This window comes from Pteropus medius, unplaced genomic scaffold (assembly GCF_902729225.1).
Source record: "Pteropus medius unplaced genomic scaffold, Ma_sr-lr_union100, whole genome shotgun sequence".
Classification (NCBI taxonomy): Eukaryota; Metazoa; Chordata; class Mammalia; order Chiroptera; family Pteropodidae; genus Pteropus; species Pteropus medius.
In genome coordinates, this window is record NW_024354502.1 from 27975774 (window position 1) to 27988279 (window position 12506).

A 12506-nucleotide genomic window follows, 5' to 3' on the forward strand; every position below is an offset into this window, starting at 1 on the left:
TATTCTCCCAGGGACTTCTTACTTTGCCCTTATAACTGTATAGGACTAATACTATGAGTGCTAATGTTCCTTCGGCTCTGCTAGCCTTTTCTATCATCTAATAGCCACAAATTATGGAAAAACATTATTTCTGAGAAAAAGTGTCAAGAGAAGCATACAAAATCAATGTGACTTAAGGAGAAGCTTTAAGGAGATTGAGAGTGGGAAGATGGGAGAGAGCTTCCTGTATAGAGAGTAGCTCATCTTATGGTAAACTTGGAGTCTGAGGGGAAGTAGGGACAACTTGGAGGGCTGGAAGCTTTTAGGTTCTTATCGTTCCTCCATATCCAGATATTAACACAGAAGAGACCTCTGTGGCAGTTAAAGAAGTCCCACCCATCAATGTAGGAATGCTGAATGGAGGCCAGCGCATTGACTATGTGCTACAGGAGAAGCCCATTGAAAGTTTTAATGAGTATTTATTTGCTTTACAAAGCCATCTATGCTACTGGTAAGTGTTGTTTTTTGGGGTCTAATTGTTTCACAGTCTCCAGGGGAACCACTGATCTGCTTCTATCAGTATAGATTCGTTTACACATGACTTATATAAATGGTATCATACTATATACTCTTTTGTATGGCTTCTTTCATTCATCCATATTGTATGTATCAGTAGTTCCTTCCTTTTTATTGCTGAGTGATATTCCAGTGTATGAATGTACCACGATTGGTTTAACCATTTACCTGTTGATGGACATTTGAGTTGCTTCCAGTTTTGGGCTATTACAAAACTGCTGTGAACATTTATGTACAAGACTTTTTATGAACATATTCTTTAATTTCTCTTCAGTATCTATCTAGGAGTAGAATGGCTGGTAAGAATATTTTTAAAAGGAATTGCCAAACTGTTTTTCTGCCAGCAATTTCCATTACCATCAGCAGTGTTTGAGAGTTCCAGTTGCTCTGTATCCTCGACAACACTTGATATGATTGGTTTATGATTTATCTCGTAGCCTTTTTAAATGGGTTGTAATGGTACCTCATTTAATTTGCATTTGCCTGATGATTAATGATATTGAGCATATTTTCATGTATTTGCTATCCATACATCTTTGGTGAAATGTCTGTTCAAATCTTTTCCCCATTTAAAAAATTGGATTATCTTATTAAATTGCAAGAGTTCTTTCTATAGTTACTAGTCTTTTTCAGATATGTTTTCTCAGGATGTGGTTTGGTTTTCATTTTTCTCGCAGCATGTTTTGAAGTGCCAAAGTTTTTGATTTTGATGAAGTCCTGTTTGTGCTTCTTTGACATATTTAAGAAATCTTTGACATATCCAAAGTCCTCAAGATTTCTCCTGTGTTCTAGAAGTTGTATAGTTTTAGCTTTACATTTAGGTCCATGATCCATTTTGATTGAGTTAATTTTTAAATATGAGGTGAGGTAAGGATCAAGGTTCATTGTTTTGCATATGGCTATCCAGTTGTTCTGGCAACATTTGTTGAAAAGTTTATCCAGATGGAAAAACCATTAAATTGCCTTGGCTCAATTTTGTTCTATTTAACTAATTGTCCATCTTTATGACAATAAAAGTCTTGATTACTGTAGTCTCGTAAGTCTGGAAATCAGATATTGTGTTCTCCACCTTTATTCTTATTCAAAGTTATTTTAGCTATTGTAGGTTCTTTGCATGGCCATAGAGGTTTCTTTTAGAATGAGCTTGTTAATTTCAACCCAAAAAAACTTTCTGGGATGTTGTGATTGCATTTTATCTATAGATCAATTTGTGGAGAATAGACATCTTAATAATACTGAGCCTTCTGATCCACAAACATGATATCTCTCAGGTCTTCTTTAATTTCCCTCAACAGTGTTTTGTAGTTTTCAGTGTATGTGTCATGCACACTATAGTTTTAAATTGCAATCCTCCTGTGCTCCTGTTTCTCTTCATACGGAATCTTTTGCCTTTTACTAAAAAGAAAAAAATGCATTCCTCCTATTATGAATAAGGTTGAAGCATCTTGATATACATTTAAGGACCATTTTTACTTCCTTTTCTGGGAGTTACCTGTACCCTTTATTCTCTTTTACATTGAAATGTCGATTTTTTTTATTAATTAGTTTGCAACATGAGTTGCAAATACCTTTTCCTCAGTTTGTCTTTGACATTGCATACACTAGTTTTTACTAAGTAGAAAATTTTTATTTTTATATAGTCCAATTTGTTTTTTCCTTTTTGGTTTCTGGAATTTGTATAATACTTAGACCTTTCTTATTTTCCTAAGAATTCCTCACCACAGTTTATTCTGATATTTTACAGTTTCATTTTTACATGTAAATCTTTGATTCACTTCAGATTGGTCCTAATAAGATGTAGATTGATCCAGGTAGTTTTCTAGATGGTTACCTAGTTGTTACAACACGGTTAAGAGATTTGAGATTCTGACTTTGTTATATTGAATTTCTATGTATATTTAGGACATCTGAATTTCCTGTTCTTTTCTTTTGGTCCATTTTTTTCTTATGCACCAGGATCACACCATTTTAATATCTCGTTTAGCTAAGCCCCCCTTGTTGGCATAGGAGTTTCTAAACCTGAGGTCTGTGTATGGAGTTTGTGAAGGATAGAAAAAGTTGAATCCAATGAAATCTGTTTATAATTTTCAGTGTATATGTATATGTGATGTTTTCTGGGGAAACAGCCATAGGTTTCATTAGATCCTCAAATAGATTCATGACTCAAAATTTGAACCACAGATGTTTGAGCCACATATCCTTAAGGCAATCCTTCGTGAATGTTATTTTTTATTTAAAAAAATATAAAAAAATTTTTTTCAATTACAGTTGACATTCACTCTTGACTTGGCCCCTTCATTATATCCCTAGTTATAGTTCTGTCCAGCTAGCCTTCAGGTGGTTCTCCAGGTTGATGGTTCTATAATTTAGTTGTAATTTGTTGTGGTTGTGGGAGGAGGTGAGCACATTGCTTACATACTCCACCATCTTGATCAGGACTTGAATGTTATTTTAATAATAAAGTTTCTTTCAGAACGTAGATATAAGTAATTGCTTATACACACACACAGTATTATCTGGAAGATGCATGAGAAATTGATAACATTGCTTCTCAGAAGATGGGAACTAGTGGTTAAGAAACAGGTGGGAGGGGGACCTCATTATTATACCCTTACATATCTTGAATGTTGAACCACATGATTGTATTATCTTTTTTAAAAAAGTAAATAACATTTAAAAAATTAAGGTGAGCAACTGGACGGCTCTTCCATATTGTCCCAAGAATGAGTTCTATGGAAAGGGAACTGTTCTTAAGTTATTTACTACTAGCTTTCTGAGTATAATGCTAGATTTGTTAGAAGGTTACCTTCCAAACTACTGACAATTGCATCTAGTACAAATGTTAGCTCTTTTTTTTCTTTTACAACATAAATTTTTCTCTTTACAGGGAGTCTGAAGATACAGTATTACTGGTCCTCAAAGAAATCTACCAAACCCAGGGTATTTTCCTTGATCAGCCTTTACAGTAAAAATGAATCATCTATGGCCGGCTGCTTACTGTAAGTTTTTCAATGACATATATGCAGCATAGTTCCTACATATTAACATGTTATAAGGCACTATGGAGCCTCAGTCTCTTTATATTTTTCTGTTGCCTGTCACCAAGATCTAGGTTATTCATTTTCAGAGGGACTCTGGTTAAAATTCATGGGGAAAAAGTGCAATAGCCAACTTAGAGAAAGGTGTGTGTGTGTGTTGCTAGTGATATGGTCCAATAACATTTGTCACTGTTAGGATCTAAACTCAGAAGCTTAATAGTTTTGATTATCTAAGAGTTACCACAGCAACAGTTACAATTTAAATTACAAATGGCCCATCTTTAGATTTAAATTACTTGGCTTTTTAAATATGTAACCAGAAAGGTGGCATTCTCCCTGGGTGCCTTCTAGTTGTGACTGCATGGTGACCTCTTTCCCCCTCTCTCCCCTAGACAGACATTGAGGGGTCCTTCCCCAGAAAATCCACCTGGTTTGTTGCTGCAGTTTTCCTCTTCAGCTGCATCACTTCTTGCATGTTGGTTGCCCCTTACCATTGGGGTCTTTGGAAGATAATCTTCCATTTTGAAAGTGAGTGGAAAGCAAAGGGAAGACACCCTATTATTACTACTGGGTTCATATAAGCACTTGCCATTTTTTCTTCATAGATGGGGGTGGTTTGCTCCTTTAATTCTTTGATGATAGTATATAGGTATCATACTTTTTTGCTTATTACATGAGATGGTATAAATTCTGTTTTGAGTTTGATATGTTTTAGGTTGGTAGAATTTTTTTCTAGGAAATGTTCTAGTTTGGAAATAGACTTGAAATTCAGAAGGCATTTGGGGTACACTTATCTCTCATTAGTGGTCTCTGCATTTGAAGGCTAAGTGGATATGGAAAAAAGTGTCAGGCAGTCAAAATCTTTTGAGCCATCTTTCTTACAAGTCCTATATGAAGTCTAAAATGTAGCTTAAAATAAGTATAGTTTATGCTCTACAGCTGACTGACAGATTTGTTGCTATGAATCACTGTTGCTGTTTATTGTTTTTACAGCCGTTTGAGCTTCTCTGAGAGTCTAAAGTGGACCATTTAGTTCACATTACATGCATCTTTATAAATCGAAGATGTTATATCTCCTACACCTGCCCTTTGATATCATACTTCATATTGGGAGACTAGATGAATATCTGACTTAACTTTTGTTCTTTAATTGAAGGTGAAGCTATAAAGGCTGACAAACCTGAAATTGCACAGCCTTGACAGACTGGTGCATTTATGGTGAAATAGAATTTATGTAAGTCGCCTGCCACATCCACTTGGGTGATGGTAGCATTGTGTGTCCTCTTTAAAAACACTTTGTAAACATCATTGCCTTCTCAGGTACCCACAATCCAGAATGCTTATTTAAAAGGCTCATGGCATAGGCATTGTTGGTTGAGCAGGTAGGTTTGGCTGAGGGGAAATTTTTCTTATTCTGAAAGAAAAACATATGCCTGCAGGGGCCAAGGAACAGCTATTGAAGAGTCAGTGTCTGAACATACAAAGTGAGATGTACCTTGAAGAAGGTGGGTGAATATAGACTAATTTTTTCCAAGGCATCGGCTCACCACTGTGCTAGAGGTTATTTTGTTTTTCATTGGTCAGTTTGTTTTTGTCTTTGCAGTTTTCTTTGTGATACACTCCTCTCAGATTCCACAGCCCATTGTTTATAGTGAGGCATAGCCAGGCAAGCTGTGTTGTTTTTTATGTTTTTTGTAAATGTATCATGGTGTCCAAAGCACTGGCATTTAACATTCACTTAAGCCATCCCTTTGTGGAGAGAAAAGGGAAGGTTAATTGTTACTTAGAGATGGTAGAGGTAAGGTTGGGGTATAGGTCAGAGCCTGGCCTTTCCTTGTCTGTTTGATTATCGACAATTGCTGACTAAACCACTAAAAAGTTTCAGATATGTGGAATATTTTCTTTACTACATAAATTGAGTTTGAAGGGTTACTGAGAATTAAGTAGCATTCAATATATATTAAAGGGAAAGCCTTTGTCAAGTTGTTTTCAAATTTAAGTTTACTCTTCATATTTAGCCAGAATTGGTACTATTTAGGAGTAACCAAAGGACAAGCAAGAGTGAGTCCTTGTAACCAAAGATGAACAGCATAACTCTGGATAGCTAGATAAACCACTGCTAAGAAATGTTTCTTTTCTGTGGTATTATCATGGTTGTATATTACATGGGTAATAAGCTCGATTTAAATCCTTTATTTAGTGGTATATCATTTGCACTATTTCAGTTGTATCATGTGCAATCTCTTGACCAAGCCTATTTTTAAACTCTGATAGAGTATCATTTTATACATATTCCCAACTGCAGAATTGGTATTGCTTAGCAAAAGAGATTTGTTTGCATGGAAAGATTAATAGCATTGATTAGCTTTCTAATATTTTGCACTTTTTGAAATGTCTGTTTTTTTATGTGATTATATTTAAAACTCTAGTAAATATTGAAATAAAACCATATTGACCCATCGCCTACCTTTACCTGGTTCATCTGTCATAAAGAAAATCAATATAATAACCATTTTCTCTTCCTCTATAAAACAAGTTTAAAAAATAAAAGTTTTGGGCAAGGAACATGACATTCAAGTTTTTGTCCTTTGACTCATGGTGTTTTCATTGTCCTAGGCAGGTGTAGTTCAGAATTTAAAGCGTGGCAGTTATGAGGTAAATATTGAGCCTCTCTTTTGGTATTTATAATCGTCAGCCACTGCTATAGATAGTTGAGTCATTTATGTGAGATGGGGAATCCAATGTTTTACTTTGGAAATGTTCCAGCTTTCAAATAGTCCTTCAGTAGCAAAAAAACCCACATTCACCATTTTATTTGCTTGTCACATTTACTGAAGGAAAAAGATACATTGAAAATGTTATAGAAAGAAATAAGGTCATATTTAACCTCAATAAAGAGAAAGGTAGTTTTAGGTCCTATAGAATCAATTTTGATGACATCCTATAATTGTTCCTCATAGTTCATTGTAAAGAAGGGACAGAAAAAGATTCACCTGTCATCCAGATAATGATATCTGTAATTTTTCTTTCCTGCCTTAGGCAGTTGGCAGAGTTGAGGCATTTGGGCAGATCTTCAGCCATGAAGGGAGGGAAAGAAGCTCATGAGCACAGTTAAGGACAAATGAGGTAGAAACAGTCATTAGTTAGCACCAAAACCACACTCTTAACCATTTTCTTTCTTATTGTTTACTTGGTAATTCAACAAATCATTTTATGCCAACAGTATTAAAAATGAACAGCGTTATCTGGCTGGACTTGGACAAGATATACATAACAATGGTAAACAAGCCAGAAATAGTAAATAGAACCAAAATAATTTAGTTGGTCATGCCCTAGACTTTAGATTTGAGCTATGGGAAATGATATTTTGATATTTAATTCCAGCTTCTAGGATAAAATGGGGCTATGTAAAGGCTTCTTTGTGACAAGATCCTTTCAAGAACATTTAAATTTAAATGGAAAAACACTGTAGATCTTGAGATACCAATCTGGTGGACCAGATTCATACGCTGTTGGAAGACTATTCAAAGATCTCTTTACCAGAATGTGTGGCATACAGTAGTGAAAAAGAAACTTGACTCCTCATGATAAATTCTTGTGAGCCAGAGGCAAAACTGCATAGTCATAGGGAGGCAGAATGAAGTGCTGATGTCCTCACTTGTACCTAAGAGGTAAAAAGTAAGAAGTTCTAGGAGGGGCTGATTTCACCTAATCTCTACTGAGGTAGCTCCAATTTCTAAATATCAAAATGATAAGGATCATCAGGCTTCTTTTGTGCAGTAGGAAGTGCAAGTCTGTTCTGAAATGGTTTATGGCATTCTGCATCAGTCAGGGGAGGATAATACTGCCTGTAGCAGACATAGGCAAATGTCAGGCCAATCACGGATCCAACTAGTACATCTGAAGAGAGAGGAAATAAAGTCTTCTCTTAATCATATTAGACTCTAAAATCATGTCAGATATCGCATAGTATGGAGAACTTGGCCCTCTAGGTTATTCTAATTGTTTGGGCTGCAAAACCCTACAATTCTAGGTTCACATTTTCTTTAGGCTTTCTCAGTTTTATCATAGTTACAGGATTATCATTTTCAGGTTCTCTAAACACCCAATCAAAACACATCTTTAGTTAAGTATAATAAGCCTTTTTCCAAGTACACTAGATTAATTTTTTTTTTTTAACTATTTAAAGAGTTCTAGAGGAAGAAATAAACTCTTAAACTCTTCAGGAGTTTATAACTCTTTATAAAATAGGTCTCCTAAGGATATCTGGGCTATACTGTCACCTTTTTTTTTTTAATTGTGGGTTTTCTGTGAAGATGTTCTATAACTTGGATGTTTTACTATACCAACTTAAATTTCTTTAGTTTAATTACAATTTTATGTATCCTTGAATTTTACCTTTATTTCTGAACAAAATCTCAAGACAAACTTGATTTTTATTTTAAGACTAAGTATATTGAGCTTTGAGGTTTGTTATAAAAAATTTCTTATAGTTTATTCTATACTTATGATGCTTCAAAATAATGGAAAAATTAGGACATTTCTCCTTTAAAAAGTCAGTGTACTTTCTCATCCTCCATGTAGCTATAAACGCTTACTTAGTACAGAATCCAGACCATCCCATACACATTTGTTCATTCACTCAACAGGTACATAGTGTGAGCATCTCCCTTTGTGCCTGGTGCTAGGAATAAAATGAGTGATACATGGAAGCTTCCATAGCATGAATACCTTGCTTACCTTGCCAGTGATGCTTATAGTCACAGGTGCGGGACAGTGCAATTACAGCTGCCAAAAGTAGAGGTGACAGAAAGGCACAGAACCTCCAAGATTTCCCACGGCCTTGTGGTGTGAAGCAATGTAACTTCCCTGCCAGGTAGAAGGAAGCAAAGGCCAGACCAGCAAATGCAACTAGAAGAGGAAAAACCTATAAATGTGTCTTTTAGTTAAAGGAAGCTATGTCATTCATCTGCAAACAGGAGGCCAGGAAACATGAACATGTTTTATCCCCTTTTTTGTATACTTCAGGAGTAGATCCTTGATTATGAGGGAGAAGGAAATGAAAAGAAAAAATAATGGACTTTGGGCAGGTTACTTCTCAATGCTTAGTTTCATTATGAATAAATGAGAATCATAAAAATAATAGTGCCCACCTTATTGGGCTATTACAGTATCAAATGAGGTAACAATCTAAAATGCTTTCCAAAGCACTTGACACATAGTAACTAACTCTTCAATAAAAGTTAATATTTTTATGATTAGTACAAGATTGTAGGATCTAAGCAAATAATAATAAAATATTCAAATCTCCTGAAGGGGAAACTACTTCCTGGCCTTGAATATTTACCCCCTAACATTCGAGGCTCAGGCTTGTGAAATCTTGTGGTTCTTAAGGGGCGGGGGGAGGTTCTTCCATTTCTAGATACAAGAACAAGCGTACTGAGATGTTCCCATCCTCACAAACTTCCTAGGTTAAATTCAGTGATCCAAAAAAAGGCACAGAAGTAGAGTCCATCTGGTATTCATACAAGAAGAATGTCCACTAGGGAAGCTCTTACGGCCCTCATTCACCACGTCCTTATCTCCCGTGCACATCAAGTCAGAATGGGCTTGCCCATCAGGGAAGCAGCGGTAGAAGAAATCTGGGCGTGGCCTACAGGAAATGAGCATGGTTTGAACACAATCATTTACAACTCCCGAAATTATTTGATGGCGTATCTGACATTACTAATCCTGTTAACTGTTGGTCTAATAGTGTCCAAGACAAAATAATGAGACTGCATTAGGATAGTCACCACTAAGAAGCCTTATTTTCAGGGTCAACATTTAAATTAGGAGAAAAAAAAGCCACTCCAGCACATGATTACTTTTTTAGGGTAAAGAACAAGTGATAGTACAGCCACAAGGGGTGCTCTAGAGGCCACTGACTGCTGTGGTTGTCAGTGGGAAATGCTGTTCAGAGCAGAAAAGAGCCCACCTGTCACCCACAGGACTGATGTCTTTTGAAAGGATAAAGTGTTAAATGAGAAAAAGATTAGACAATATGGAGGAAAAGGATAAAGATGGAGTGCCATTAACCATCTCTCCTGCTGAAGGAAGGGCTGAGGCAGACACTGGGGTGGCTAACTTGTCGCTTACCTTCCCACTATCAGTTTTATTGTGTTGGTGAAAACACCATTCAAAACCAGGGCAAGGCTGGCAGCTGGAAAGCAAAGAAACTTACTGTTAGGAGGAGGAACTACGTGATCACTATCTCATTAAGAGGAGCCATGGCCTTTCTGAAATAGAGGAATGGTTGGGCTCCAGTCAGAGCTGAATATAAAAGTAATATGGCTCTCAGTGACTGACTGCTGTTTTAGTACAGGGAGAACTTCTGTCCTAGGCTGAAGACATTTCTGAGGTACAAATAATCCAGTGCATTTAGGCACACCTGTGAGGTTAATCAGGTTCTTTATAGTGCTGTTTTTCTGTCTCACAGGGTAAGAAGTGGGATGTAGGGGAGATAGAATTACTTCAGAAACGTAGAACTCAGTGGCCTCCAACACTGAGGCCACAGTGTCAGTGGCTGAACCCCCAATTCTTGCCTTTTCATTCCAGCACTAAGACAAGACAACATGAGCTAGAAAGGGTTAGCTCTTACCTAGGCAGGCTTGTTTGCTGTCTGTTGTGTCTGCCTTCTTGAGACATTTGGCCAGGAGGATCAGAGACAGCGGAGAGAGAAATGCTATGACCTGAACCAGAATACGCCAAAGGTTAAACAAAATAAAACCACAAAACTCCACACAACTGGTTGTTCAAATAGCTCTTACAGCGAAGAGGGATGGAAGTGGCAGCAGAACTCACATATCAGACCCAACCATTCCCCTATAAATATAAGTAGTGTTTCACTGTAGGATAACTGGGCATTGAGCAGTGACCAGTAAATACACCATTATTCTAAATGACCGGTTACCTCAGGCCATCCTAAGGAGTAGAGCTCACAGATCATGTCTCGAGCCAAAATAGACTAACATCTTGCTGTCTAAATCTGGATCTTAAACATTAGGATGCAGAACTTTTAGCATAGCAGGAAGCAAAATCTTAGCACATCAACAAAGGGGCAGTAAATTCCCTACAAAGATCATTTTGGAGCCCACTGACCACTTTCAGCTTCCTAGCATTAATCTCAGTAATAAGTATTAAGGGGCAGAAGGAAGGGCTAGTTCTCCAACGCACAAACATCGGCTTGGTTGGGAAATAGTCTGCTTCCACATACGGATTCCGGTAAAGCCACATCTCCTCTGGTTGGATAAGCCTCTGGAAGGGAGGGAGACGCTCTGTTACCCTAAAGGGGAAACAAAAAGTACAGAGCACGTTGGTTTGCTTCCTCCGGGTTTCCCAGGGAAGGACCCTGACCTTGGCCAGCTGGGCGTGGCACCGAGAGCGCCGGGTAGCCGTGGCGAGGACCTTCCTGCCTGTTACTTAAAGGGTCGCAGCCCATCCGTCCATGCAGGAGGGTGCGGGGCCCTGGGATCCGATCCCCAAACCGCTTACAAGAAGGCAGTGAGCAGCACAATCCGCACCCCCAGCTCGGCCCCGAAGACCGCCGCCGCTGCCACCTTCCCCATCCGGTCGCACAGCCCGGAGACAGGACGCTGCACTGACGTGGCAGCCGCTGCAGCGGGGACGCAAGGGCCGTCCCGAGGCAGGATCTCAGCTGCTCTCAGCGCGGGCTGGCGGGCACTCGGGGGAACTGCAGGCCAGAAAGGTTGTTCAGCCACCTCCTTACCCAGACAGCTCAGCAATCCCCCGGAAGCAGGAGTGGCAGCTTTGCGGTGTTCTGAGAGCCAGCACCCAATAAAATAAAAAGCAAGCAGTGTTGTTTTTTAGTACATTCGGCAGGGAGCTAGTTCTAGGTGTCCAGCCAGGCAGCAGGCTGCCTTTGGTCTGATAAACCAGAGGGATGAAAGTGATGACTATCTCCCCTTCAATGTCCTTCACCTGTGCCTTGATAGTCTCATACCACATCAAAGCAAGGAGCAACATTCTTCAAGGACCTTTACCCCCATTAACACAAAACAAAATCCTCACATTTTCAGATCCAAGTTTATTAGCAGCACAGCAGCATTCTGAAGAAAAATATACTTAGTTCTCACACAGGACTTTGCTGTGCTGCAGGCCTCACTGGCTGAGGGTGGACATATTAGGTCATTCAGCCCGCAGCTAGGTCCCCTCCCTCCCATGACGGCCTTTGCCCAGTGTGTTGTAGCAAGAAATTACAGGCAATGAACAAGTCCACATATTTAATTTGGAACATACAGGACAATTTATTGAAGTCAATCTCAAGCAAAATCTGTAATCAGTGGAATGTCATTAAAAACCTTTCCAAATTAATCCTCACGAAAGCAAAAAACACATTTGAATCCAAAGTATTTGTAAAATAAAAAAGGCAACATTTCAGTAAATATACAAAAATTATATGTTCCTACCAGCACGCACAGTAGTAAGCAGCTTAAATATTACAGGCAATCCTAAATACACTATAACTAGTCAACTGTAAGCTATCTATATACAGTTTAACCAAGTTTTGCACATTTCACACTATGCAATAAAACATAGGCCAATCAACAAAATCCCCAAAATATCATATATCTTGAAGTCTGTGTGGCAACATGAAGTCAATATACAATAATGCCCTAGTGGAACACCCCCAGGGAAAATGAACACTAATCCCTTAGTGTCAAGCTTCTAGCCAAGTTACAGAAACTCAAAAGAGATTGACTTTAGTGAATATTGATGCTGTTATTAAAGACTCAAGTCTCAAGTGATTTAGGCAAAATAACATTTCACAGGATCTACAAAGTTTATTACAGATAAACAAAGTACAGAAATAACCAATCTACAAAGGTCGTTATCATAAAGATCACAAGGAAA

General features: G+C 38.0%; 2 protein-coding genes across 12 annotated transcripts in view; one reads left to right on the forward strand and one right to left on the reverse strand.

Moving 5' to 3' along the window:
- DDHD2 (DDHD domain containing 2) overlaps positions 1–6057 on the forward strand; it is a 65559-nt gene extending 59502 nt beyond the window's left edge. For 5 of the 6 annotated variants that reach the window (XM_039853788.1, XM_039853785.1, XM_039853790.1 and 2 more), the window contains 3 exons: positions 331–490; positions 3443–3554; positions 3986–5193. In XM_039853788.1, the coding sequence (XP_039709722.1) occupies positions 331–490; positions 3443–3524 (242 nt within the window). In that variant the 3' untranslated portion in view covers positions 3525–3554; positions 3986–5193. Of the gene's footprint in view, positions 1–330; positions 491–3442; positions 3555–3985 lie in introns of all 6 variants that reach the window. The other variant, XM_039853787.1, reaches the window with a different exon arrangement.
- A 350-nt stretch (positions 6058–6407) lies between these two features.
- Positions 6408–11770, reverse strand: PLPP5 (phospholipid phosphatase 5). Of its 6 annotated transcripts, none has more exons than XM_039853798.1 (7): positions 11127–11770; positions 10809–10917; positions 10234–10324; positions 9732–9795; positions 9122–9246; positions 8334–8504; positions 6408–7257 (listed from the first exon to the last, which is right to left on the reverse strand). In XM_039853798.1, the coding sequence occupies exons 1-7, from the start codon at positions 11198–11200 to the stop codon at positions 7130–7132; spliced, it is 762 nt and encodes a 253-aa protein (XP_039709732.1). In that variant the 5' UTR covers positions 11201–11770; the 3' UTR covers positions 6408–7129. The 6 variants fall into 6 exon arrangements, 4 of the variants coding, with proteins under 4 accessions (XP_039709732.1, XP_039709733.1, XP_039709731.1 ...); XM_039853799.1 differs by having other exon boundaries at positions 6408–7493; positions 10849–10917; positions 11156–11761; XM_039853797.1 differs by having other exon boundaries at positions 6408–7493; positions 9152–9246; positions 11127–11361.
- Between the last annotated feature and the right edge of the window lie 736 nt (positions 11771–12506).